The sequence below is a fragment of the Chrysemys picta genome, chromosome 8 (genome assembly GCF_011386835.1).
Source record: "Chrysemys picta bellii isolate R12L10 chromosome 8, ASM1138683v2, whole genome shotgun sequence".
NCBI classification, from domain to species: domain Eukaryota; kingdom Metazoa; phylum Chordata; order Testudines; family Emydidae; genus Chrysemys; species Chrysemys picta.
Window position 1 is genome coordinate 12422663 of NC_088798.1, and position 27973 is coordinate 12450635.

The following is a 27973-nucleotide window of genomic DNA, read 5'->3' on the forward strand; positions in this document are numbered from 1 at the left end:
ATTTCTGTCAACAATCTGCCTTTAAGTTAAAGCAGTATTACCAATACAGTTTCATAAAAGAAAATGGACAATTGTTTTCTCATTGAAACAGCTGCTGCACGTATCCAATAATTTGGAGACCTTTAAGTGTCCATCATGGATAGATTTGTGATACGAAAACCCAAAGCTCAAGAAAGCCCTAGGAAAAGAGATCCAGGGGAAAAGGTTTACAAGCAAGCCACTATAGAATCTCTGAAGGTAAGAGCGGGGAGGGCAAAGGGAATGGATGGATAAGAGATCAGTATAGTATTTTCAGTATAGGCCTGATGGAGTTTATATGGCAACTTGTGTCCCAAAGGATCACAGAGCACTTGAGAGAGTACATACAGCACCACTGAAATGCGTCTGAAATGGACAGCAGCCAAGAAGACAACAAACACTCAGCACAACAGCAAGGAGAATGAAAGTGTACTCCAGACACTGAAGCAAAGGCCTATTACAAAAACTGCCATGGAACATTTAATGTGCATCTAAAGCAGATAGGCCGTTGGTTTTTAAGCTCATTTAATGCATGTACACCATAAACTGAGGCAATATCAGATTTGGAGCTTGAAAGGATAATGTGTTAGATTCACCCTGCTGAGATATGAACTTACAGTTCTAGTGAGTCCAAGTCATTCATATCTCATGCTTAGATGTAGGACCCCCAATTAATAGGCCCCTGAATTTCCTTTCGGGCCATTAACACTGAAATGGGATCACTTCCCACCCCTTTCTCTAGGGTAAAGATTTCAGCCCTAATCAGTATTTCAGAACCCAGTGTGCAATAGTCCCATTCAGTATCCTGTAAAATTGGGCACAGTTTAGTTTAGCCCTTTCACTTGAGCATTAGGAATTCTGTAATTAGGTTGCTGCAAGAAATGGTGTTGGTCATTTAGGTGACACTTCTCTCCCTACTGAGCTAGTGCTCCACCACACCACGAGGGGGCACTGGATTGCTGGAAATACTATTTGTCAAATAAATATGTGTGGTCATTGAAGATCTTATGGCAAATGTTAGCAAGGTGTGGTGTTATTCCTGCTGTTCTGGCCAAAATTCTATCTTGGGTACTTACAGTCAGCCCGTGTCCAAGTTTACCTGTGGCCTCAATTTTAGAAGTGATTTATTTCCTCACCTGAAAACAGTCATGTAAAGTTGACACAGAATAGCTGCTGCATTCCTCCCCACATATGGCTGCCGTTCAGTGGTGTGTGCTCTGTCAGTAAACAGTACAATGGATAGGCTCGCTCCATCAGACTGAAAGGCATTCTATAAACAATGGTCAGATATTTGGTGACATGAATACAAGATTCTGCATGATATAAGCTTTCTAAAGAAAGTTCAATAGATTTAGAATTTGTTTAGAATGTTTTATGATGAATCTCAAAAACAAAACAAAAAACCACAAACATAGGGTCAAACTTTCAGCCAGTCTTAGGTGTCCTGTAAATCTGTACATATAGATTTTGCAGCTTATACAGAGTAATTGTATATCTATCCATGTGCATATGCATTTCTATGCTCATAATTTTGCAGATGTTAAGAAAGTATAGCTGAAACTTGAACTCATAATTAGTTGTAGAATACATAGGTAAAGGGAACAGTTACTATTTGAGATCATTCTAAACCTATGGAAAGTCATAAATTAATGGAGATATCCCATCTCCTAGAACTGGAAGGGACCTTGAAAGGTCATTGAGTCCAGCCCCCTGCCTTCACTAGCAGGACCAAGTACTGATTTTTCCCCAGATCCCTAAATGGCCCCCTCAAGGATTGAACTCACAACCCTGGGTTTAGCAGGCCAATGCTCAAACTACTGAGCTTCCCGCCCCGCCCATAATGCTCAAGTAGCAATACTAATGCTGGAATCATCATCCAAGAGTGCCATTAATCAGGTGCATGATTGTATTTATAAATGTTGTATTTACAGAACATAAAATGTGCATAAACTATTCAAATAGGCAGCAAGAATGCATTGTGGGACACATTTAGCATGTATAGGTGGATACAGCACCACCCTCCCTGCATGGGATTAAAGCATTTGACAAAGATTCCCTGAGCCATGTATTTTTCCTGAATCTCCACACTGAGCTGGCTTTTTAAGATTTGCAGAACTCCATGCTTGAGGGGTAGAGGGAAAGGACACAGGCCAATTGGCCATTAATAATAATTTATTATTTATATTACCATAGCACTTTTCCTTCCCCTTTTGATCTTGCTGGAAGTGGGAATTGGGTGGTGAGTGTTCTCCCATTTGGGTCCTAATTGCAGAAGTTTAAAAAATAAATAAATTAGGAGTAACTTGCATTTCAACAGTGAGTGAAGTGATTCCTGCATAACCATTAGTCAGTCTGTATCTGAACATTTCTAACTTGCCCATCACTGTAGCATCTGGGCATGATATAGATAATTGAAAAGGACAATCTGTGAGTAGAGGTGCATGCTTTTCACCCTCCCTTCTTGCACCACTTTCTTCAGTGACAGTTTCTTCATTGTTTTCCCCTCTGATACTTAGTTTTTTCATTGTTTTCCCCCTGCAGGTTATTTTGCAGCCAAGAGATTATTATTACACCTCTACCCCAATATAACGCTGTCCTCGGGAGCTAAAAAATCTTACCGCGTTATAGGTGAAACTGCGTTATATTGAACTTGGTTTGATCCGCCAGAGCGTGCAGCCCCGCCCCCCCAGAGCACTGCTTTACCGCGTTCTATCAGAATTCGTGTTATATCGGGTTGCGTTATATCGGGGTGGAGGTGTATTTATTGTGATAGCACTTGCGTCCCCAGTCTTGGATCAGGGCCTTATTGTGCGAGGTGCTTACAAACAGAACAGAAAATGTTGCCAAAGAGCTACAATCTAAATATAATACAGAGGAGGATACAAACAGCATATCAGCTGCAAAACCGTTGCTGAATGATTGTAAAAGGTCTTGCACTACATCTTACGCGTAACAAGACTCGGGCTTCTTGTAATCCGTTGTCTGGGAGTGTCACAGCAAGATGCTTGGGGTGAAAGGCACTATGTAAATGCCAGATACATTAATGACTGGCTTCTTTCAGTCCCTCTGTGGTGCTCCCTAGCTCCTTTTCTCTCTCTGCTGATACTACCAGCTTTAAGATTTCCAAAGTTGAAAACAAAAGTGGGGCAGATTCAGGCGCTGCCTGGTACTAAGTTGCTACTAACAATATTATAATTAGCTGCTTCCCCCAGCCACTCCCTCTCATCCGCTCTTTATTAAGCCATTTATACAGTGGGCTTCCCAAAGTCTGAACACTTGCATAACTGTCTTCTTTGTCTAGGAGACATTTGCAGCTAAGTGCCCTGTGTTTGGCAGAATAAGATTAAGAATCTCACTTTGCCTTCTAGATATTTCTGTCCTGATTTACAACAGGGAGCTGCTCTCAAGCAATTACCTATCATTTTGGACCATCACATATTCTGTGCTCTGGTTCATGTCATGATCAATAATTCATGTGTCGATAACAGCCCCATTAGCTGAGATGAAGGCCAACATCTTTATTCGCAATAAGAATATTCCACTGTCCTAATGACTTTTCTCTTTCCCAGAGAGTGGTGGTTGTAGAAGACATAAAAAGATGGAAATCTGTCCTGGAGCTTCCTGGCCAGTCTAAAGAGAATTTGATCAAAGCCTTGGAGGAATTAAAGAAGAAAATACCTTCTAAGGATGTGTTACTTTCAACAAAAATAGGTGCACTTCGTATCCAATTTAGAGTGTGAAAATGAGGTGGATTTGTGTCCTTCACTTGTTGGATTTTTCTATACACAAGGGAATTGTTGACAGCATTTTTCAGTAATGGTCCTAAGCACTTTACCTTATTGTTGAATAAAATCCTGGTGGTAGGTAGCTACATAGTCTGCAAAATTCTTAGTACAGCAAAGAAAGAGTTCTCCTCGAATTATTCACAATTATTTGGATGTTGCCTGCTTATAATCAAGGGCTGGGTCACTCCCTTCCATGGTAAAATATGTGGGAGAAGGACTAAGGGGGAGGAAATCTCCACAAAGTTCCTCCTTGATTGGTCATGGGTGGTTACTCTCCTGTGGAATGAGATGCGGGACCCATCTGCAAACCCAGAGAAGTCCTCGGGATCTGCTGGAGGCCCGAGCCATCAGCATAGAGGCCCTGCTCCTTAGTTACAGCTACCTCGGTGCTCCTTTCTCCCCCCCCTCCCCAAGGAATCCCCAATGTGGAGGGGGCTACGTGCTTATAACACCACAACAACTTGATTAATTTTCACAGGACTGGGGGAACAGGGTATGATGTGAGACCACCAGTCCCTGTCCTCTTTTTGTGCAGATCCTGATCTTGCAGAGATCACCCCAAGATGTACTGGAGGGGGGAGAGTAGCAGTGCCAGGGCTGACAACCTCCCCCCCCCCCCCCCGCCTTTCTGTGCAAAAGCAGTAGGATCCTCATGCAGAGGGCCCTCTCTGTGTACGGACCAGGAGGAATGATCTGCTCTTCTGGTCTGAATTTTGTAATTGAATTTGCCATCTTGAGCACATTCAGCCTTCCTATATCACAGGAGTTCTCAAACTGGGAGTCGGGACCCCTCAGGGGATCGTGAGATTATTACATGGGGGGTTGCGAGCTGTCAGCCTCCACCCCAAACCCCGCTTTTCTTCCAGCATTTATAATGGTGTTAAATATATAAAAATGTGTTTTTAATTTATAAGCACTCAGAGGCTTGCTATGTGAAAGGGGTCACCAGTACAAATGTTTGAGAACCACTGCATCGGGTCTGCACCAGCGACAGATGAAGCAGTTGTGCTGTATGAAACCCAAGGAGTAACAGTGACACCTTCTGGCCAATAGTGTTATCACTTAGAAATTAATACCAAGCAGAAGAAGAGGAACTGTGCCTTCTGCTTTGTGTTACGTCAGTGGTTTTCAACCTGTGGAATTTTTATTGGAATTGAAATTTTTTAGGGATCCGCAAATGAAAAAAAGTTGAAAACCACTGTGTTCGGTGGTATATCCCCTTTCAAAGGGCACATTTCCTTGACGGTGCAGTAGCTCTCTGTGCATTTCCGTGGGCGTGAGAAACGTCACTGATGGTGATTGGAAAACAGAAGGAAATCATTACTTCCTCACTCACATGTAAAAACATTGCAAATATCACTTAACATCCGCTTCCCCAAAGAATTTTTTAGCAAACATTTTTATTCTGTGTGAGCCAATCCTGAAGACTTTACACTAGATTTACCATCTGTCTAAGTACTCGTATAGCCCTGTATTGTCTGAGCACCTCACTACACACCTCTGTGATCTAGGGAAACGCTGCTCCCATTTTACAGCTGGATAACCGAGCACCTAGGAAGTTACTCAGGCAAAACCACCATTGAATCAGTGAATAAGGACTCTGCAAGCGTTGGCCCCAGTGTTTTCATATTTGCATTTGTGTCAAGTGCTTAGTTTTCTGCTGAAGCTGTCTGAGCCCTGGTCTACACTAGTCGGGGAAGATCAATCTAAGTTATGCAACTTCAGCTATGTGAATGATGTAGTTGAAGTCCACGTACTTGGATCGACTTACTCGCAGCGCTGGAGTATAGCAGTCGAAAGGAGAGCGCTCGGGGGTCGATTTATCACATCTAGACTAGACTCGATAAATCGATGCCTGCTGAATCGATCACTACCCGCGGATCTGGCGGGTAATGAAGACATACCCTGACTTACAATGCTTTGTGACTGTTTTGTCACTAATGTGCACTGACAGGTCTGGATTACACTTACCTACCCACCAAAGTTGAACGAACTCTGTTGCTGTTTCTATTTGGCAGGTCACACGGTGAATAAGATGCGCAAACATTCAGACCATGACGTGGCCAATCTCGCAAAAGACGTTTACACTGAGTGGCGAACTTTCATCAAAGATTATTCAAACAAACCATCGATAGAAGTCAGGAGCGATCCCAAAACAGAGACTCTCAGGAAGAATGCACGGAAGCTACTTTGCGATGCTCTGGAACTAGAGGTAATATTCTTGATACTGTAGCTGCTGTATCGAGAGATCTCCGTTATTGGGCTTTTTTCAAAAGGAGTTAGTTTTCCTTTGCTCAGATTACTCTGGCTATTGAAAACAAAGGTGAAAATGACGCTGACACTGCTCTCATTTACAGAGTCCGCAAACAGGACACCCGTGCGTCTGTTATGCTTAAATCGTATAGGGGAAAGAGGACGTTAATATAGAAAACTATACATCCTACTATTTATTAGCTATAAAACCTACACAGAGACCTCTTGGTTGTTTTGTGTTTCAGGGAAATTGTATTTCGGTAATTAAGTATTTGTAAATTAAAACTTATTGCAAAAATGGACAGAGAGGGGTCAATAATATATAAAGTGGTGGTAAATACTAGATCCCTGTGGTATCTTTAAGTGAATGAACAAGACGTGCTGTAAGGCTTAATGATTAGTTTGCCTGGTGTATTAAACGCCATAATAATTATCCTTTTAATTTATTCATTAATTAGCCTTTAAATAGAAAGTCAAGTGGTAGGAAATCAGGAGTTACAAAGCAAAGTTAAAGGTAGTGTGTTCTTTAGCTGTATCTTGCCTTAGGAAAAATGAACACTCTGGCCAGTTAAGAAGTGAATGGTATGTTCTGAAAGGAGTTCTCACCTGTCCTCTTCAAATAGGGTTATGATAGGTTAAAGTGGGGATGTCTCAAGATGACTGGATGATTCAAGAGAGTGATAAAAAAGAAAGGCTCCATAATACGCTAGGTGGCTTGTTCAAATCCTGCCCTTTGGATCTGTGTCAGTTTCTAGCACAGAGGCCTGGTGGTATGAACAGACAGGGTTTGCAGTGGCACAAGGTGCCTGCAGCCTACCCTCTGCCAAGACAATTCATGCTGCTTCAAAAATAGGCAGTGCTGGGTAGAGACACCAGTGGCAGGGCAGAGATTAAAACTGCCCTCTCCAAACAGGACATACGTGTAAGGGTGGCAAGGAAAACATTGCCTGCTCCCCCATAGGCATGAATCTCCCCGGAATGCAGCTACCATCAGAGAGGTGTAGTTTGCTTCAGTATGAGTCAGTCAGATGTATAGACAGTCACGGGAAAAGGAGGGAGTCCAAGAATTGGGAGTACAAGGACAATGGAGAGGGGAATCTGCAGGTGGGGACAGGGTACAAGGAGTAAGTGGGTCAGAAGGGGATGTGCAAGGACAGGGGCAACTGGGAGATGGGTAGCAGAGGGGAGATAAAATGGGGCAAGGACTTGGGGGTTGAATAATACTCTAATAATAACACACTAACATTTTGGAGTCTCCCATCTGCGAAAGTATGGGAGATTCCCCATCACTAAAGGCAAAAGTGAAATTAAAAGTGTGGTGAGCAGTTGAGGTTTCATTTCTTCCTTTATTGTTTATTTCTTACATTTCTAAGCTGTGCCAAATTACAGATCTTGGCACATAGCTTCATAATTAACATTTAGCAAATCCCTTTCTGCATTCTTAATTACACCTCCTTCCACACACAGCCTGCATTTCCCTTTATAGCACCAGGCAAAGCTCCCAAGTATTTGGAGTGTCTTAGAATTGCTTTTAGGATCGAGCTGAAAATAGTATCCAAGGTGCCCTGTATTAGAAAGATCAAATGTGAGATTTATGGAGACAGTGCAGTGTAGTTTGTAATTGCAGTTGAACTTGATACCCAAAGCTGGTTGCAGATTAGCGTCCTGTTGTGAGGGCAAAGCATTGCCTCCCAGCTGGAGATGCGAATGAGTTCCCTGCGACTGACCAAGTTGCCTTGTTCCTTAATTGCTCGGGTGGAATTAAATTGCTCTTCCTGTTTCACACGTGATGGGAAGTAGATTTCCTTGAATTTGAGCTGATTAATAAGGAGACCAACTGATTGAAATTGGAGTTCGGTGGTTTTCAGAGTTTCTTCATTAAACGTAAGGATCTAATTTTACACTTTGCTGTTTTCAGATTGATCACCCACTGGCTGAAAATATTGAGCGAGAAGCTTTTCATCTCTCTTCCCGTCTCATTAATGCACCATATCGCAGGACAGTGCGAGCCCTAGTCTTCACGTTAAAGCACAAACCTGAAACCCGCGCACAAGTCAAAACCGGTGCACTCCCAGTCAGTGCGCTTGTACAAAACCATAAGAAGTGACTCAGAGTGCCTGGTGCTGAACGTGGGATTCACGTGTCTATGCCACATATTGGGATTGTGAAGCCCTTATGTTTTAAGAGTGCAGGAGCACTGGTCATGTTAATCACTCTGCCACTGTAAGGACAGGATATATCAGGAAGGTGTCCGGGGCAAATTCAGTGGAGATGTAAGCGGTGGTGTAAATTAATCATCTGTGAGTCAGTGGACATTTGAGGGAACAGAATGGGTGGGGTTGTAGCAGGAAAAGCACATAGGCCTCCCCTACTTTGCTTTATGCCTTCTTAATTACTTTTTTACTTGGTTAATTTTCCTGCTACAAACCCACTCTTCTGGTCCCATAGCATGTAAGTTGTATCAACTTGCACCGGCAGAACCACATATCACTTGCACCACCATTTATATCACATCTGAGGGCAAGTCTACACTACAGTGCTACAACAGCGCAGCTGCACCGATGCAGCTTTGCTACTGTAGCACATCTGGGAGAGCTCTCTCCCATCGGCGTAATTACTCCACCTCCGCGAGAGGCAGAAGCTATGTTGGCGGGAGAGCGTCTCCCATCGATGTAGCGCCGGTGTGGACAGTGCTTAGGTCGCCGTAACTTGCGTCGCTCAGGCGTGTGTGTGTGTCTTTTTCACATCCCTGAGCGATGTAAGTTACATCAACTTAAGCGGTAGTGTAGACCAGCCCTCGGCGTGACTCCTGTCTGAGCCAGGAGCATAGTGGAACTATCTGAAAGGAGCAATGATGTTCAGTGCCAGTCAGAAGGGGTGGGAGTTTACAATCGGAAGTGAAGGTGATGACTAACTGACAGCTCTAGTTACCTCTAGTTCAGTCATGTTCCCTGCAGTAATACCCAGGTACTCCCAGAGCTAACTGCTTAGCAAAGTGAGGGGGCTTCTCTTCACTGTATTCCAGAGTTGGGAACTCAGCCCACAGTCTGTGTTGGCTGGCCAGCTTTATCCCGCTGCATCCCAAAACCTCGTTTATCCCAGCATTGTGGATGTCTCCCTAGGCCTTCAGGTAAATGAGGCGGCACCTGTATTTGCTACGTGACACCTCTTTGCTGTGTATTCTACTGAGCATCTCACCTTAAACATCAACACCTCATTTCTGATGTATTTAAGTGTGGTGCTTGTTTTTTGTGTGTACGAATATGAGGAAAGCTTGTAATGAAATCTCTAAGTATAATTCAATGGGAGCGTAAATTGACCTTTCAAAAAGGCTCTTACCCCCACAAGGGAATAAATATTCATACTTTAGAGCGATTATGTGAACAACTTTTTAAGCAATAAACAGATTATTTTTAACCAGCACGTGTTTCCCGGTATTAATTAGTGGAAGCTTTGTCTTTTCTCCGATTGCCTCAGTGCCACGAGTCACGTTGTTCTTGATACACATGCTGTTCTTGAGGCTGTGGCAGACACAGTCTCTCTCTGCTGTGCTATGTGTTCTGACTGTCAGTTCTTTCTCTGCTTCCACATGACTATGTGCAGGCTGGTCACAGAACATAATCAATGAGATGAAACTGTAAGAGTAGAGATGGCCGAGTACTGGGATAAGTGAAACTTGTGTATTGTTGGCCCTGGAAATGTGATGGGGCAAGGAGTCCAACATGTCATCATAATATCAAGTTGCTTCAGGAAGTACCTCCCCTAATCACTGCTGGTCAGTACTTGTGGTGTCTGTCTCAAAGTGCCACTAAGATGGTTGGTGCATGTGGAGCAACTGTATGTTAGGTGTTCAAAACAGTCCACATTCAGATCTCCTCCAAGATAATGAGAGAGAACTGATTATCCACCCAGTTGTATCTGCCAGCCCCCTTTTTTCTCCACGGAAGTTAACAGCTGAAGCAGCACTCCACTCTGAAGTTCGTGGAGTCACTGCCTTTGCCCAGCACTGCATTCTCCAGACACCTTATACTACTCAATTCTTTTTATTAATTTCAAAGCAATGACTCCCTAATTTTAGAATAGTGTAATACAGACATTCATTTAAAATTAGGGATGGGTGGGCTGGAAACATGACTGAGTCAGACGTTGGAAGACGGCTATCTGCAATGCAATGAGTAACAGTTTGTTCTAGAGCATTAGGGGTGGATTTATGACTGATCGTTGGGGGAGTAATAGTTGAGTGAAGACCTAACACTTGGTCTGCTTGTTGCTACCCACAGTGCCTAAAGCACAGTCCACTTCTCACAGGTAACTGGACCCATTTGACACAAGTTAAATACTCAAAACCATGCTGACACAATAGCATGTCAACAATATGCTGGACTGGCATGAAGGTAATTCAGGATCAACAGGCTCTGCATTAGTCCTTAGGTTTTATTCCAGAAAGGCCATGCCCTGGTTTCCAGCTCCATTTTTGATTCAAGTCAATTTTACTCACTCACTCTGTTAGATGTATGCATGCAACTTGAAATCACAAATGTTAGGAACTTCCAACGATGGAGAGAGCATTCTCCCACACAGCTCTGTTGATACTCTACTTGGACTCCAGTCCTTGGCCCAACCTGGCCAAGTTGTGTTGAACTGTGTGGCGGTTTTGCAAGATGAGCACAGATCTAATAGAAAATGCAGGGAGGCCCCAAACTCTTCTTTGCTGTGGCAGTGAAAGTGCGACTCGAGGCAGAACTGTCTCTGGGATGCCCAACTTTGTTTTTTCTTGAAAGGTTATTTTAGGCAATACAAAGTGCACTTCTACCCAGAGAACTGCCTGTGTACAAATGGCCCTTTCTCAGCCAGAAGACTTGCTCCCTGTGTATATTCAGAATCAGCTCCACTTCTGTTTTTACTTCAAGTTACCCACTTAAGGGAAAGTGAGCTGTTTTCTTGTTGTACTGACTTCACTAGTGCTTTTAATGTAGCCGGTTGTAAAACTAGGCAAATATCTCAATGAGTTGATATACCCCCTGGAATATCTCTAACTTGGCACTTTTTATAGCACCTTTATGCATCGTGGTGATAGGAGGGAAAGGGGAAAATAACCCAGCTTGGCTAGAGTGACTTTCCAGGGCTGCGGTTAGAAAAAACTTATTTTTATCTGTAAATTGAGCACATTTGACAATATACGTGGAGCCCCATTAATGGCCTTTGGATAGCGTCGCTTTTCAGAGTAGAACCAGACTTTAAGTTCAAGTGCAACATATGCATTAAACATGCAGCTGGTGGGTCAGACTCAACCCACCTGATGTGTTCATGTGGTTTCCATAACACTTTCAGACTGGGCAGAATCTCAGCTTTCATTTAAACTAAAATAAAAAAAAATCCTCACGGTTATGAAGGAAACCTTCCAAATGCAAACCAAGGGTAAAGTGATGTCACATTGCCCGCCTGATTCTGCAGTCAGTCTGAAAGAACGTTTCTCAGACACATGAACTTCTCTGCCCCCTATTAATCCAATTGGAGTGTCGACTAAAATGATGACAGTCTCATGTCAACATTAACATTGGGGATGGGAGAAAATTCCAGGGGCGGGGGGAGGGGTTGGAATTGGGAGTGGAAGGAGGGAAGGAAATGCAGAGAGAAGAATAGAGAGAAAGGAGGGTGGGGAAGGAAGAAAAAAAAACAAAGGGCAGAAATAGCAGTGGGCCCACCCAAGAGTATGCTTTTCCACTGAGTGATAGTGAATGTGGCAATGGAATACTTAAAAAAATCTAAACATTTAGTTACTTTATAAAGACCCGATTCCCTCCTTGATCTCCACTCAAATCTCCTACTGACATCAGTAGATGTTCTGCTGTGGATGGATGTGGGTATGGAGTTCCAAATTTATGCTTCCGTTTATGGGCCATGACTAAATGTGGAATTCAAGCCACTCCACGCAATCAGTTTGACACTCCTGAAGGGAAAGCCATGCATAATCATCCCTTTTCCCGCCAAGTAAAATTACCTGGCTAATAAGATTCCCTGTTAGGAGACCCTCAGCAAGTGGCATCTGTGACACCGGGGGTTAATGCACTAGACTTACAGTGCAATTCCTGTAAATTGCTGGACATTTTCTACTTCTGGTTTTGGTTTATAGCAGTTGTGTGGAAGTGGACTAGCCAGAGTGCCAGCTAGGCACTTCCTAAAGCCAGGGACTCTCCGCAAGTCTTTGTTCTAACAAGGGAAAGTCCTGTAGATTAAAAGAACCAAGAGAACTTCACAGGTGGTGCTCTTCATGAGAATGGTTCTGGGCAAGCTGGTTTCCTTTGAAACAATTTTGTTCCCTTTTTAAAGAGGAAATTTGGAATAAATCGGGTACCAAAAATAGTCTGGAGAAGATGTTTGTTTCCCACTCCACCCCCGCAATTAAACCCAGCCCACCAATAGTCCTGAGCCAACACTGACCTGCAGGGTGAATATAGACTCATTGCAACAAGTGAACGGAGACTGGAGACCTTCTGCTGAGGTATGTAAGAGATTCTTTCCTGTTATTGCTTTGTTATTTGTCTTTGGAATGCACTAGGGGCCACCGAATGGCAGGTATTTACAAGTGATTTCCCCAAGGCAGTGATGCCCAAGGAGAGCTTTATCCCTCTGCCAATTACTCAGGTCAGACAGGAAGTACAGAGTTAAGACATTCCACATTCGTTGCAATGGGGCAGTAGACAGTAGCTGAAATTTCTTTTTAAAAAGACTTCAAAAGTCTTCTCCATCAAGAGCCTGGTCCTGCAAGCTCTCCATGCCCAGAATGCTCACTGTCTGCACTGGGAATCCTGTACCTGAACAATTTGCAGGATCAGAACCACACTAGATGGTGGTGAAACATTATTAACCAGCTGTGCGCTGCATGTTTCCATAAAGCCCTATGCATTTGGATGATGCTTAAGGACATACTTGTGACTATCCATTTAGGAGGTAGGACAGGGATATTAGAGAGACAAGGAGGGTGTGGAAACCTCTTTTATTGGACCAGCTTCTGTTGGCGAGAGACAAGCGTTCGGGCTTACTCTGAGCTCCTCTTCAGGTCACTGAAGAACAACAATGCATAGGGAAGGGAGGATACCCAGCCCACCTGATGTATTTGTGGCCCTCCTTAGAGCCTGCAGAATCTAATTTTTTCATTTCATTCCTGGTTGGGAAGAACTGAAGGTAACTGAAGCAGGAATGTCTGCCTCAGTCTTCAGGCAGCCTAAACAGTAGCTCTCAGAAGTGTTGACTCCCCTGTCCCTCATTAGTCTTATTGGGTTGTTGACTCCGAAGCTCAATGATGACACTTCAATGTCAATATTAACTATTTCACTGCTGTTTCTTTTAGCAGATAGAATGAGCTGAGGGGCGGGAATTGGGAGTCTGTTGCAGGGAAGGAATTGCAGAGGGAAGAGAGGAGGAGAAAGACAAGGGAAAGGGAAGGAGAAACAGAAGGGAGGATGGAGGTAGAGGAGCAACAAAGACCATGGCAGCAGTGGTCTTGCATGGGGCATATTTTTCCATCAAATGATGCTGAATGTGGTCAAGGGACTTAACAAATTACAGCTCTAAATTCAGTTCCTACTACCAGGCTGTATTCGCCCCTTGGTCTTAGTGCTAATCTCTCTCGGCCATGCATGGGGGATCTGCTGTGGATTGAGGGGAGTAGGGATCCTCCATTTATAACCCAGCCCATGGAGCATCATTAAGGCTGGAATTTGGCCCACTGTACAGAATGAGTGCTATGTCCTGGACTCCCATCCACCCCACTAGTACTATTCACCATTTCAGTTACACTATCATTGATTATTTATGAGCCCCACTCCTGTGAGCCCCCATGGTGCAAGCAAGATCACCAATGGCAAATCAAGCCCGGGAAGGCTCCATTGTTAAAAAGGCATGTTTAAATACAAATTTAAAAGCTGTTCTCACACTGGTGCAGATTCACTGGTTCATCTTCAAGGCCTTTGACAGACATTAACCCACGCAACATCCCTATGAGGTGCATAAGCAGGTATTAGCTTCATTTGGTAAGAGGGGAAACTGAGGCAGAAAAGTGTTGCGACTTGCCCAAGGACACAGAGAGAGTGCCAGGATTATACTAGAGGAGTTCCTGTCTTTAAATCCTATGCTGCCAGACCACTAGGCAGTGCCTATGAGCTCTGTCAATTAGACCAGATTATGGGATAATCCTTGCCAATTAGAAATTATTATATACAAACCAATGATCTCCATACCTAGAATACGCCTTGAATGGATACACTTCTAGTTCTATGAAGCTGTAAACTTGCCAAGCAGTTTTCCCCCAGGCCAATATTTATCTTAAGATGAATTTTCACTAGTCCAAATTCTAAACCCTTGCACTGATTGGAACTGAGCAGGGAGGGAGAAGCCCTGGGAGAGGGAAGGCCAATGCCACATGATTCCAGGGTCCCTGCCACATAAATAATGTGCTGCAATAGACCCGAGGCTTTGTCCAAAGTGTGGGCTGAGCGGCACAGATGTCAGGATAAAATCCCCTAGCCAGACTTCTCTGGGAAAGCCTGCTACAACCTGCTGGCTTTCTGGACAAGGCTGTTGCTAGCACAGCTTCAGCTCTAACACTGAGAGGGCCTATGGGACACGTCCAGCCAATCTGCTCTCGTTTCCAACTCCTGTCAGAAGCCTGGTGAAATGAGCCCAACGCAGCAGCAGCTGGGTCATTGTACACATTAACCTGTGGAACTCATTGCTCACAGAGAACATATCTAGCAATTAAAGAGAGGAAAACCCAGCACAATATTTCATCTACGGAGAGCTCCATCCCCTGTGAACTCAATCCCCCCTTACTGTGACATGGCTGAACCTTGGCACTGTTAGGAGGCCTCAATTTTCTGCTCAATAAACATAACTCACGCTCCATTATCCTATGTACAGTCAGGGAGCGCCTTTTGGCTGGGCATCTCAATGCCCTGAAAAGCAAGAATCAATGGTGCCTCCCACCACCCCAGTACAATCATTTTTGGAGAGGAGGGAGCAGAGCAATTAAGGGGCTCCCCAAGGGCATATCACAAGTCATTCTCAGAGCTGGGAGCAGACCCTAGCAGCCCTAACTCCCAGCCCCCTGCCGGCCACAGTTTAAAGGGCCAGTTGCTCAAACAAAGAGAATGCCTTTCATTACCGTAAGAGAGAGTCATCACCACCCACCCTGGTTCTCCGCCTAAGCCCCCAACGCGTCAGGGGGACGTCTGACGTCTGACTCATCCAACGTGTCAGCTACCCGTGAGTGAGCCACCAAAGCCTAGCCGGTCCTTGAGTTTGGGCTGAGGGACATGTTTTTCTTTTCACACATCATGTACCAAATCACAGAGGGGAGGAAGAGGCGCTTGCTTCTTCCAGTGCTTGGTAGCATCAGGACGCTGAAGCCCTGGATGTTTAAAATAAGCTAGAGACAGACCTCTCAATATATCATTGCATTTTTAATTGTCCATATGCTCAATCCATTATGTTTCCCCAGATGGCAGGGATGCTTAACTACTACTTCCTCATCTGGGCTGTAATAATGAGGATCTCTGGCAGGCACCTGGCACCGAAAGGTAAAATACAAGATCTAGGCACTGTAAACTGAGACGCAAAAGAGGGGTGAATTCACTGCTATTACCCGTTGGAGATACTTCCTGCTGCTTGCAATTGAGATCAGTTTAATCATAGGGCTGTGATCATTCCATTATTATTTGTATTGCAGCCACGTCTAGGGAGCCCAATCATAGACCCGGCCCCATAGTGCTAGGTGCTGCACAAACACAGCCCTGCCCTGCCCCCGAAGAGCTTACAACACTGTGTCAGATGCTAAATCCGAGTGCGGGTAACATTCAGTGAAGTCTTGCTAGTGACAGAGGGCTTGATCCCGGCACAGGGCAGCTATGGGGTGTTGTGTCTATAAACAGAAGGTGAAAAGCGGTGAGCAGGCCACACAGTGTGGGGGAGTCCGATCCTGGATGACTCAGCGCACTGTGCAGCTTCCACGTTATCTTGCCTCACAGCAGGAGCAAAGCCAGAGAGGGAAACGTGCAGTTCGGCAGCTCGTTAGCATGATGGGCCGCACACTGGGACCCAGGTCTCTGACCATAGCCTGCCCTTCCTTTACCCTGCCTGTGCATAAGTAAAGGGGCAAGCACACTAGGGGCTTGCAGCTTACTACCAGGCAGTACACCTAGTACTCAATCTGACTTGCCCTGACACGGAGCTTCCACTTGCGCTGGAGCGCACCAACCTGCTGCATGATGGGCAAGGACTTGCAGGGTCAAAGCTACAGTCTTCAGCACAGAGAGACTTTTCTCTCCCTTTGTCTCCCCACTTCTGCCAGCTGGCTTGGAGGAGGATGCTGCTGCTGGGGCGGGGGGGGGGGGGGGAGCAGGGAGAGGAGGGGCGGGGCTTTGGGTACCCAGGAGGGCAGGTAGAAAGTGTTCTGGGCAGTGGGAGGGCAAGGCAGATGGGGCTGGGTATCCGCAGCTGTTTCTGTTACCTGAGGTTCAGCAATGGGCAAAGGGGGTCAGAGCTCCACAACGAGCTGTAAAATAGCAGTATGTGGTCGAAGGCCTTAATCCAGGTGTTCACAGTCACTGGGGGAAGAAAAACGTAGCATGCATGTGCTGAAAGCCACATTGCTAAATAAAATAGCTTTGTGGCTTTCATTGGCTTCCTCCTGCCCCAGATAGCAAAGGCTACTTTTCCATTGTATGGACCCAGGGCCTGCACAAAAGTAAATACATCGAATACATCAAATGTTGGTTTTAAGCACAGCCGAGAAACAACCGGGGTGATACTTTTTTTGTACTCTTATCCATCAAGATAGGTAAACAGATATTTGCTTCCAGAGTTTGAACAAAACAAACCCCATGTGGAGACTGTGCCTGCCAAGGTCCAGCCTGGAGCAAATTTTACAGCTAAATTATAAGCCCCTGAAAATAGAGTCTTAGAATTATCACTCCACGAGACGCCTAACTAGAGGCTGGAGGTGAAAACAGCCTGGCTGTGATGAAGGCTAGGCTGAGAAGATCTCCTGTTTAGGCTGTGTAAAAAGGCAATGTTTCCCCATGGGTATAGATGTATATTCGGGGGATATGCAAGATAAAGTGCAGTAAGATTATTGTAAAAAGCAACAGAGGGTCCTGTGGCACCTTTAAGACTAACAGAAGTATTGGAGCATAAGCTTTCGTGGGTGAATGCCCCTGAACCCTCTGTTGCTTTTTACAGATTCAGACTAACCCGGCTACCCCTCTGATACTTAAGATTATTGTGGCTTTTTTGAATGTTAACTCCTCCCTACATAGAGCATGCTGAAGATTACCAGTAAGATGCTCCCTAGTTCCCGTGGCATAATGAAAATGGCCATCGATCTGTTTGATGATATATCACTCCGTTCTCCCTTTGCAATCTCTAGGAGCCTCGTCCTCCTTACACCTGCGGTGCATAGTGCTTTATCCAAAGTGCATGTCATGCCACTGGACTCCACCGGATGGTGCTGCATCCAATACAACATTCCACCTCAGATATAAGATGAGGTAAATAAAACTGGGTGAAAACTTTATCCCAGCTATGAAACACGATCCTTGAATTACTGCATGTTTATGGGAGACGCCACAGCATCCAGCAAGGGGATGTAACTCTCTTCTTTTGACATTATATCATTCACTGCACGGAGTTCCCCCTCTTTCCCTTTATTCTAATGTATTGTGAGTGGTGTGGGCTGCAGTATTTTAGTCGCACAGTAGCTGCACTGTTTTGTCCGCTCAGATGTGGGGTGGGAATCAGAATAATTGTCAAAGTACCTTTCCACCGATATTGATACATTCTCCAGCATTGGCCTTCTTGGTGTTACTGCGGTGTCTGGATTATTCCTTTAGAATGCTGTGGTTAGAAACCAGTAGCACCAGCTCTTGTTAAGTGTGTATCTAAATCACACACACTAATGCGATGGCCTTTGATCTAACTACTCTTTCAGCCTCTCCTGCGGCACAGCGTACAGCATACCTCGACGAAAGGCGCTGGGGTGTTTGCAGCTGGACACACCAAGTGCACCTTTCCAGTCATCCACATGGACATAACCAGTGTTTGACAAAGCACATGCATATTCCATCAGCAGTGCGATGGCTTGAAAAATTAACTACCTAGAGATTTCCACATGCCTAAGGAGCAAACCCAGAAAAATTGCAGCTTTAAAAAGGAGCTGCCTTTGGGAACATGCCCAAAGCGCAGGGGAGGGTGGAATGGGAGGGCATTGTATGTCTTCCTGCATAGAGACCTCTGGGTGGGATGGTCTCCTCACTCTTTGTTCACTTGGTTTAGGGGAGTAATAGAAGCCGAAGAATGCAAAGACTACATCACCAGTGGCCCCAACTCCTGCTATTTCAGCCGCACCAACCTGTGCCTGTACTTGACCTATGAAATCTGGGTGGAAGCTGGGAACCAGATGTCAGAGAAGCTGATTGTTAACACTGAAGACATTGGTGTGTGGGGTGTGTGTGAGTGCGTGTCAGGGCGTGTTTGCGTGGTTGGTTCTTTGTTTCATTGTATTTATGGCAGAGAGGAAATTAGAGCAAATATTCACATTTGTGTCCTGACCCTGAGCCCACTGGAGTGGAAGGAGAGAGTCTTAATGACATTAATAGGCTTGGATCAAGCCCTTAGAGGAAGGTGTCATGCTCCAGTGGTCTTAGTCTAGGACTGGGAGCCAGAAAAAAATTGAGAGATTGATTCCCTCTGTGCCCATATACAAACCAAACGTCCTAGGTCTCAGTTTCCCCATCTATCAAGTAGGAATAATACAACCTCACCTTGGTGTCGCAAGGGATAATTATGACTCAAGCTTTCAAATGCCCTTTGTAGAGAAGTACCGTTATTTAGGCAAGGGGCTGGCTAGTCCTGACCACCTAGGCCTTGTCTTCACTTGGAAAAAAGGTGCTTTTACCACGCGTTAGCTCAGCCATCATAATTAACACGAGTTAAAATCTTGGGGCGGACCAGGCAGCTTTCAGTTTTCACATGTGTTAGCAGGTCAAACCTCAGCATGCTAACGTGAAAACTACCAACTGCCTTGTCCATGGTGGGGTTCTAATAGGTGCTAGCTAACACATGGTAAAACACCACCTTTTTTTTCCTACTGTGGACGCTCGCCCAATGTGAACGCAAAGCTCCCACTAGAGCACCCGCTGCTTTTAACGTTCACAATGTGAACCAAAACCCAGGGAAGGTCAGATCCCAGTGTTGCTGCTCAGGCCCTCCTCTAATTATAAACAAAGGAGCTTCAGTCAACAGTGCAGCTCCAATAGTCTGGTGCTGAACAGGAGAGGGGGCATCGAGCCGGGGGCAAAGCCTCCGCGCATCCCTTATCTCGTGTGATTCCATCCAGGGGCAGACCCCGTCCTTACTGGGCTTTTTACGCTCGCTTTATCTTGGCCTTCACCCGGTATCTGCTCTCTCCCCATCCCTCCAGACAGCCTGCTGGATTTAACACAGCCTCCCAATTCCTGCCTTGCTGCAGCTCCGCTTTACTTTTTTATTTTCCCTTCCCCACCACGGTTCCCACAGCACAGATACTTTGTGGAGGGGAGGGCTTGGGACAAAGGAGGATTATTGGCCCAGGAGTGCAATCTCTCTAACTCTGTCTGGGTGCCATAAAACCTGCCCTGTTCCATTCCGATGCAGCGTGGCGCTTGCAGCGAGAATGTGCTGTTTGCCACTGGCTCAGTTCTGCAGCCCCTGCATGTGAGTCGCTTCCCCTGAAGTCGATGGGGAGCTACTCACATGCAGCAGCAGCTCGAGTCAGAGAACCAGGCCCCTCCTCCTTGTGTTTAAGGCAGAACACAGAGATAGCAGCAAGTAAACTAATCCCGGAGTGTCCTGGCAAGAAGGGCCAGGATGAGTCAGATTTCAATTGGATTAGACTCTAGAAAGTCAGCATGTCACCCCTGTGAGCTTAGAGCCTCTGAACATCTAGAGCAGGGAGATGGTCTGATAGAGGTCCCTTCTGAACAGTGTCAGGGGACCGGGATCTAACGCAGCACGCCCCAGCCACGTTGTAGATGGGTCTAAGCCAGGTCAATAACCACGTCTTTTAAGGACTGTAACATGAATCTCATACGGATTGTTCCCATCTACACAGGCGAGACCCAGCCGTAATGAAATACAGCCGGGGCACTACTGTGTGCTAATCCAGTCCCCTGACACTGAGAAATGTGCTGCATCGACAGGCCCATGACTAGAGCTGTTTCTTCCCATATATTTTGTTTGGGCAGCATGTAAACTCCCAAGCAGGGGGTGGGTGGCAGCCCCTGAATGTAATGGGCCTCTTTCAAAGGCAGTGGTGGTTAAAATGCCCCGACATTGGCTCCAGTTTCCCTCTCTCCCATCTCTTTGCTACCAGCTTCTCTTCACTATAAACTGCCTTTTTTTTTTTTGTTCAGCCTACAGCAGCGTGAGCTACCCATCCCCCCAGCTGCAGCGTGAAACAGCTCAGCCTTTTCCTCCGCTGGTGGCTGTTGCTTGATTCAATGCCAGGTTTGTGCGTGTGGGGAAGAGAGAGAGAGAGAGAGCATCACACACACACACACACACACACACACACACACACACACACACAGCAAGTATGCAATAGGAGTAGAGTCTCTCTCTCTCTCTCTCTCTCTCTCTCTCTCACACACACACACACAGCGAGTGTGCAATAGGAGTAGAGTCTCTCTCTCTCTCACACAGAGTGTGTGTACAATAGGAATAGAGTCCTCTCACACACACACACACACACACACAAAGTGTGCATAGGAGTAGTGTCTCTCTCTCACACACACATACACACAAAGTGTGCGATAGTAGACACACACACATGAAGTGAGTGTGTGATAGGAGTCAAATCTCTCTCTCTCTCTAACACACACACACAGCAAGTGTGCAATAGGAGCGGAGTCTTTCTTTTTGCCACAAGCTGGGACTGGACAACAGGATGGATCCCTCAAAAATTGCCCTGTTTTGTTCCTTCCCACTGAAGCATCTGGCACCAGCCACTGTCGGGAAGACAGGCTTCTGGGATAGCTGGACCATTGTTAGTCCAGTTCTTATATGGATGTATGGCCGTTCTTGTATTTCCATCCAGGGACTGACCTGGTTACTTCTGCACTGAGACCGGTTTGTCTCCCCCAAAGGAGGGTTCTTTCCCCCGACACACAAACCTCTCCCCTCTGATCCCTCAGCAAACAGCCTCTGCCCTTGCACGCTCCAAGAGGCAGCTCCAGAAACCAGCGACTGTAGCACACACAACAGACCGAGGAGCAGGAAAATCACCCCCAGATTGAGAAGCACATGCAGTAGTTTACTCAGTCATAATACTTCTCTGCCCTATTGTGCCTAGAAGAATTACATTAAAGACTTTCTTCACAGTGAGACTTACGCTTAGTAACATGGAGGGCTCTTTTCTATTGGCCAATGTGACTTCTCAGGATTTCCCCCGCTTCCTCGAAGACTTTGGCCTGATTATGAAAAGTGGCCTGATTCAGGAAAGCAGCACTTAAGCGTGTGCTTCAGTGCATTCCTGGATCAGGGTTTTGCTTGGGGGAAGTGAAGTTATAGGCCCTTGTGTAGTTATGTAACAAAGAGCACTGGGGCCAGATTCTGGGAAGAGCTCGCTGAAGTCAATGTGGTTTGTGGTGCTCATCACCACCACTTGGGTTTTTTCAGTGGTTGGGATTGGGAGGAGGGGAGTTCCTTTGGATCCCCATAAAACCTCAGGGCCAGTCTTGCGCTGGCAGGACTCCTAGGTTGAGCAGTGATGCTGGCAGATATTTTAGGAACATCTGTTTCACAAGTGCTGCCCACTAAGACAGGATAGCATAGGGCAATTTTACTGCTAGTGGCCATGGGCTCCTGGTGAGAAGCTGCTATATTGATTACTGCCAGCCAAAAGAAACTTTAGTTTGCTTTTAAACAGCAAGACTCACACTGCTGGCTTTAGCCAAAATTCACATGGGAACTGCACTCCCTGTCCGGACTGCTGAGATGGCAGTTCCTCTTCCATTGTAGATGGGGAAGATACTAATAAATCTGTTTTAGTGATTTCCTCCTCTTGTGACGAGGGGTACAATTTTCAGAAACAACTAAATGACTTAGGCGCCAAGGCCCAGATCCTCAAAGGTACTTAGGCACCTAATGCTCATTGATTTCAGTAGTGCCTAAATACCTTGGAGGATCTGGGGCCTAGTCCCATTTTCAAAATGAAGTAGGCACCAAAGTCTCATTGAAAACCTATGAGCCTTAGGCTTCTGAGTGTATAAGTCACTTGGAAATGGGACCTAGCCATCTAAATCGCTCAGGCGCTTTCAAAAATTTTACCCTAGAGCATGAACAAACCACTGATCACACACATACACCTGGGCACATAGCCAACCCTCCGCCCATGTCCCATATACCCACAATGTGAGTTTAGCCCCTCCTTTCACCTTCTTTTTTTTATAGCTAAAACTGAACCACCAGAGGGCCTGAAGGCCACTGGATTTGGCACCCACCTATCCGTAGAATGGGGGTACCCACCTGGCGTGGCAGCCTCCTATTTCCCACTGGTGTTTGAGCTTCAGTACCAAGAACAGGGGAGTGGCGAATGGGAGGTGAGTCACTTTTGCTTTCCTTGCCTTCCATGGGCTGGTCTGTAGTGTAACAGGCGTGGGGCTTTCCTTACCAAAGCCCTGGGGAACCAGGCCTAGTTTGCAAGGAACCTTGTGCCGCAGAAGTCTGCCCACTGCCTGGGAAACGTGAACGTGGGCTAGGAACGTTCAGAAGATAGGGTGTTCAACAGCGGCAGACGAGCTGTCACAAGTAAAGCAAAACAATAAGCAATTGTGTCATCCCGGTTGTAGCTCCACGGACTTCACTGGTCTTACATCAGAGATGGCTCTGACCCTGCGGTCAGTATCCTAGGATATTGACTTGTCAGTTCAGTATTGATCATATGTAACACCGACAGACCCCAGTCATTGGTGGAGGGATCGAATCTGGGACCTCTGGAGCTAAATGCATGAGCCTTTACTGCATGAGCTAAAAGCCATGTATATGCCTCTTAGCTAAGGCTGTAGCAGACTCATTAATCTCTAAGCGGTCTCGGTGCCCTAGAGGGGGCAGAACACCACACTCAGGAGGTGTGTGGGTTACACATACACTCTGGAGGAGCACTGAAAGTGACTGAAAAGAAAGGCCCCTTTTAGGAAACAATATAGCCGTTGGCCAGGAGGGTGGACTAACCAGCTGAACCTCTCTGATGTCTATGATTCTTTTAGAAGAAAAGACAACCCCAGCTCAGGATCCAAACTTCATGGCCAGATTCTGTCCCGTTCCCACCCCTTTCTGCCCCTTTCCTACCCCTTTCGGCCCCTCTGGCCGCATCAAGGGCCAGTAAGCTGCCTTAACAGGGCAGCTAAAGATTCTTCCAACATAGGCGAGTCCATGGCTGGCACAGATTCAGCATAACCAGGTCTGGGTCATGTCTTCCTAGCCCCCTCCCCCATCCAATGTATGGAGATGTCGGGGGTGTGGCCGGAGCATGCTGTGCTCCAGCAATCTCCACTGGCATAACGGCTCCTCTTGAGTTATTACAAGCCAGTGTAGTTTGGAGCAGCCCTGCTATAAACTGCGTGAGTCTTGGAGCCTGTAAGCAGGTGGAGCTCCACTGACTTATGCAGCGTTGGACAAGCTCACTCATGCTGTCCTGGGTTTTGTCCTAACTAGACTTCAACAGCTTTTCCTGCAAATGCATTAGCTGCAGACACAATCAATGTGACAGCTACGCTATAATAAAAATGGTTTCAGAAGAAGTGGTTTTTTACCCATGAAAGCTTATGCCCAAATAAATCTGTTAGTCTTTAAGATGCCACCAGACTCCTTGTTGTTTTAGAGTAGGTGTAGATTTCCAAATGCTTGCTCCATAAACCATATTAATGATATTTTACTTGCAGTATATCATTTAGCCACTAGATGTCTCTGTGTGCTATACATTTCCAGATAGGTTGAGGTCCTTGGTAAACAAAAGAGACAAAGCTGGAACTCAGGCTGCATGGAAGTCTGTTTCCTTCTGTCTATAGATCACAGTTGTTTTATTTTATGAGTACCTCCTCTTTAAGACAGACTGTGATTCCATATACTATGGAATATTCTAAACAATGTTGTTTGAGAATAATTCAAAATTTATTTAAAAAGGAAACATATTTATTTAAACAGGTGAGTCCTTCCAGGGTGTGGTTTATTAGTCCAGGGTCCCAAGACCTCCTGCTTTCTTCTCCTGGGGCTGACACTGATTTCTTCTATGGCCTTGAGACAGTCACTTTGCTGTGCCTCAGTTTCCTTGTTGTGTGCATAACTTAATGTAAATGTAAAAATGCTTTGGAGATGCTGAGTGATAAGTATTATTATCTTTCTTCCTCTCAGTTATTTCTCCTAACTGAAGAATAAAGGGGCAAAGGAATTACTCTTGTTCTTGGGAAGTGAAGTGAAAGTAATTTAAATAGGTTTTTCTCTTTCTCCGTATTAGCAAGAGCCTGATGTGGGTGAGCAGACCAGCTACTATGTTTATGGTGTGAAGCCAGACACCGTGTACATCCTGGCGGTCCGCTGCAAGAACTCGGACGGGAAAGGCTTTTGGAGTGACTGGAGCACCCCGGTTCTAGTCAATTCTGGCCAAGCCACAGCAAAACCAGGACAATCTGAAGCACAGTGAAACAGAAGATTCACCACACAAGGCAATGGTTCATCTAGCCCAGCATGCTGCCTCTGGAAGTGACCTACAGCCAGTGCTTTGTTAACAGCATCGCAATAGACAGGGCATGTGAATATCGGGTCCCAAGAGCAGATTTTTTTGGTGATTCATTTTGTGAAAACTACTGCTTCTTATTAAATAAAAGAAACCATAAAAGCTAAGGTACCATTTGTATTATTGTTAGCTAGCAGGAAGGCGCTAACACTCTGTCTGTGCTTGGTCTGTAAATGCTGAGGTATTTGTGTGAGCTCCAGTTCCCAGTCCCACTCCTAGCTGGGACCTCTTGACAAGCCAGAAAGCCTTACTGACAATCACAGAGTCGCAGCTGGAGCTGGGAAAGGTATTCTTCACTTCCTGCAGCAACTCCCAGATTTCCTGTGATAAAGCGATCAGGGGCCAGGGGATGAAACAGTTAAGGCTGATACATCAGGCAGCATCATTAAGTTTGAAAGTTAAAAACAACCTAAATGAGATTGAAGGTTGTGCTTTCAGAGCCATTGTTTTAGGCTGCCTGCAGGCTCAGGGATAATTCTCAGCAGTTACACGTGGCTCACATTTGGAAGATTATTATTATTATTATTAATTCTTCTTCTTCAGCCATGAAGGCTAGAAACTTACCACTTTTAAAAAAGAAAGCTGAGATTCTACAGAATCTAAATATACCGCGTAGGCCACATGAATATACCAAGTGGGCTCCGTGTTTGACGCCTCTGCTTAAGAGAGTGCTAAGGTATCATTCGTTTTTGTGACCGGGTTAGCTTGGAAACCTGGAATTTATAAACCATTCCTGGAGGAAGAGAGAATGTGTGACTCATAGTTCGCAACTCTCCTGACATTGGCCTTTAAAATGTGAGGCAAACCCATCAAATACTAGGTGGAAGAACATAAAAGCATAATAAATTGCTACATTTATATAGCACCTACAAAGTAGAGACACATCCAATGCCATGCAGAGTCAGCCACCTTTGGAGCAGAGTGTGGTAGATGATGTGCACACAGAGATGGACAGTTTATTTTGGCCAAGCTAAACCTTTACTGTGCTTGTACTCACCCAGCAGCGGTCCAGGTCTTCGGCGGCATTTTGGCGGCGGGGGTCCCTTCAGTCATTCCGCGTCTTCGGCAGCACTAAAGGACCCGCCGCCGAAATGCCGCTGAAGACCCGGACCGCCGCCGGGCCAGGGCTGCCCCCTGCGGGGCCCAGGGCAAATTGCCCCACTTGCCCGCCCACTCTGGGCGGCCCTGCGTTTGGCTGCATAGAAGGGAACAATTGGCCCAACTGACAAGTTTCACTTCAGTGATGAAGAAGGCAGCAAGTGATTACTTTACCTACCAAGTGGTTCCATATTGCTAACCCTCAGATTGTCAACACACCGTCCATTCCAGTTATCCCTCTTAGCTCCAGTGCTCAGCCCAGAAAACCAAAAAAGTCACCATTACGGTGTCTCTAGAACATCTGAGAAAATGAATGAAACTGATTTGCTGTTAATTACTGGAAAATAAAATAAGAATGTCACATCTCAAACAATGAATTGAAAATTGTTGGCCAGCTACTATTAACTCAAAAATCCTTTATATCAGCAACATATCAGAGACATTACAGTTAGTGAACAGCATAAATCTGAAGATTTATTTTTCAAAAACCAACCCCCCTAGCCTTCAATAATATCCTTTAATTCTTCATTTTATATTACAGTGGAAATAAGGATACAAAGGCCTTTATTAACTCATCTCTGAAATATTCAGATCCTTTTAGTGCTGTAACACCTTTCAGAAAGTGAATCTTTCAGAAAGTCATAAGGTAGGTGAAAACAGAGTCATAACTGAAACAGGTTTGTAACCTTAACTGTAACATTTACTACCGTGTAACTATGACAACATCATAGTGTGGTCGCATGCCAGGGAAGGAAAACAAGAAATACCAAGAAGAGCTGCAGCGTAAGATTTTAAAAAGAAGACTCTTTCTGTATGGGGTAGAGTTAGGGCTAGCTTTTAGATAGCTTAGTTTAGACTGAAGTATTTAAGTGTCCACAACCCACAAATGAGGCCAAACTTTTGGAAATGTTCAGTTCCCATTTAGGCACCCAGGCCAGAGGTGGGTCATTAATGTGCTAGGATCATTTGAAAATGTAGCCCATACTGTATAACTAATTGCTTTAGTTTAACAAGGTGCATCATTCCCCTTTGTTATCTCCACCACTAGTATTTTTGAAACCACGAAGGTATGTGCATGCAGTTCTGAGTTAATATTTGTATCGAACCAACTTCTGCTGGTGGAAGAGACAAGTTTTGGAGCTGCACAGAGCTCTTCTGCAGGTCTGGAGAAGGTAACCGGAGCGTAACAACTAAATACAAAGTGAAACACACTGCTAAGCATAAGGAGCTAAACATGTTATAAGAAATCACTTAAAATGAAGAGGGTAGTTAACACCTCTGCAGTCACTGGACAAAAAAGGGTTAGCAGGACTGCAAACAACACATATTATAGAGTCAGAAATGGTAGTACCTGCAGTCTGTACACAGAAGCCGATCCAGTTACATCCTGTCTGTTTGGTGTTCCTGGAAGAGCTCCAAGATGGCCACTGATGAGTCATCTGAGCCTCCAGGTTCTGAATTCTCTTGTTAAAGTTACAGCGTAATCATTCATTTCCCCGAGGCGTCATGGACCAACGTCATCCCTGGAGAGTAACTCTATTGACATCAACAGTTACATCAGGGATAAGTTAGGCTACGTACACATTACAGCTAACGTCCGGATAAGTTTTGTCGTTCAGGGATGTGAATGAGCCACCCCCCGGGCGACGTAAGTTACAGCAACCTAAGTGCCGGTGTGGATAGAGTCTCCCGCTGGCATAGTTATCACGACTTGTGGGGGCTGGAGTAAGTCAGTCGACGGGAGAGCTCTCCCCCATCAGTTTAGAGCATCTGTACTAGCAGCGCTACAACAGCACATCTGCGCCGCTGTAAGCTCGGTAGTATAGCCATAGCCCACGTCTCCACTGGGTTGGGTACTGCTGGCTGGGCAGTAACACAAGGAAACTGCATAGTTGTAAAACTAAACTGGCTCTTTATTAAGAGAATTATTTACAGAGATGCGGCAACTGCCACTAGCATTCGAGCTGTGTGCACGCAGTCTGACTTCCTGGGG

The 27973-nt window shown here is 45.5% G+C and overlaps 2 protein-coding genes and 1 long non-coding RNA gene across 3 annotated transcripts; 2 read left to right on the forward strand and 1 right to left on the reverse strand.

The window, feature by feature from the left end:
- The first annotated feature begins 96 nt into the window (after nt 1-96).
- On the forward strand, nt 97-9476 carry TCEANC2 (transcription elongation factor A N-terminal and central domain containing 2). The gene is made up of 4 exons (XM_008167930.4): nt 97-237; nt 3588-3729; nt 5822-6015; nt 7975-9476. Exons 1-4 carry the CDS (start codon nt 136-138, stop codon nt 8161-8163), a joined length of 627 nt encoding a protein of 208 aa, XP_008166152.2. The 5' UTR covers nt 97-135; the 3' UTR covers nt 8164-9476.
- Nucleotides 237-27820, reverse strand: LOC135972973 (uncharacterized). The gene is made up of 3 exons (XR_010589599.1): nt 27332-27820; nt 2207-2280; nt 237-1276 (listed from the first exon to the last, which is right to left on the reverse strand). It is a non-coding gene; the product is annotated as an uncharacterized LOC135972973 (long non-coding RNA).
- Nucleotides 11961-24967, forward strand: LOC112059475 (cytokine receptor-like factor 1). Its single transcript, XM_024104917.3, has 6 exons — nt 11961-12558; nt 15556-15634; nt 17482-17602; nt 18387-18547; nt 22542-22690; nt 24604-24967. The coding sequence occupies exons 2-6, from the start codon at nt 15556-15558 to the stop codon at nt 24787-24789; spliced, it is 696 nt and encodes a 231-aa protein (XP_023960685.2). The 5' UTR covers nt 11961-12558; the 3' UTR covers nt 24790-24967.
- Nucleotides 27821-27973: the final 153 nt, after the last annotated feature.

Excerpts from the sequence above, each read along its gene's own strand:
- LOC112059475 (XM_024104917.3), top strand. The coding sequence starts at position 15,556 with ATGGCAGGGATGCTTAACTACTACTTCCTCATCTGGGCTGTAATAATG. Across the intron at positions 17,603-18,386 it reads CACCTCAGATATAAGATGAG|GGGAGTAATAGAAGCCGAAG; the intron begins GTAAATAAAACT and ends CACTTGGTTTAG. Across the intron at positions 22,691-24,603 it reads AGGGGAGTGGCGAATGGGAG|CAAGAGCCTGATGTGGGTGA; the intron begins GTGAGTCACTTT and ends TCTCCGTATTAG.
- TCEANC2 (XM_008167930.4), top strand. The coding sequence starts at position 136 with ATGGATAGATTTGTGATACGAAAACCCAAAGCTCAAGAAAGCCCTAGG. Across the intron at positions 238-3,587 it reads CCACTATAGAATCTCTGAAG|AGAGTGGTGGTTGTAGAAGA; the intron begins GTAAGAGCGGGG and ends TCTCTTTCCCAG. Across the intron at positions 3,730-5,821 it reads GTTACTTTCAACAAAAATAG|GTCACACGGTGAATAAGATG; the intron begins GTGCACTTCGTA and ends TCTATTTGGCAG.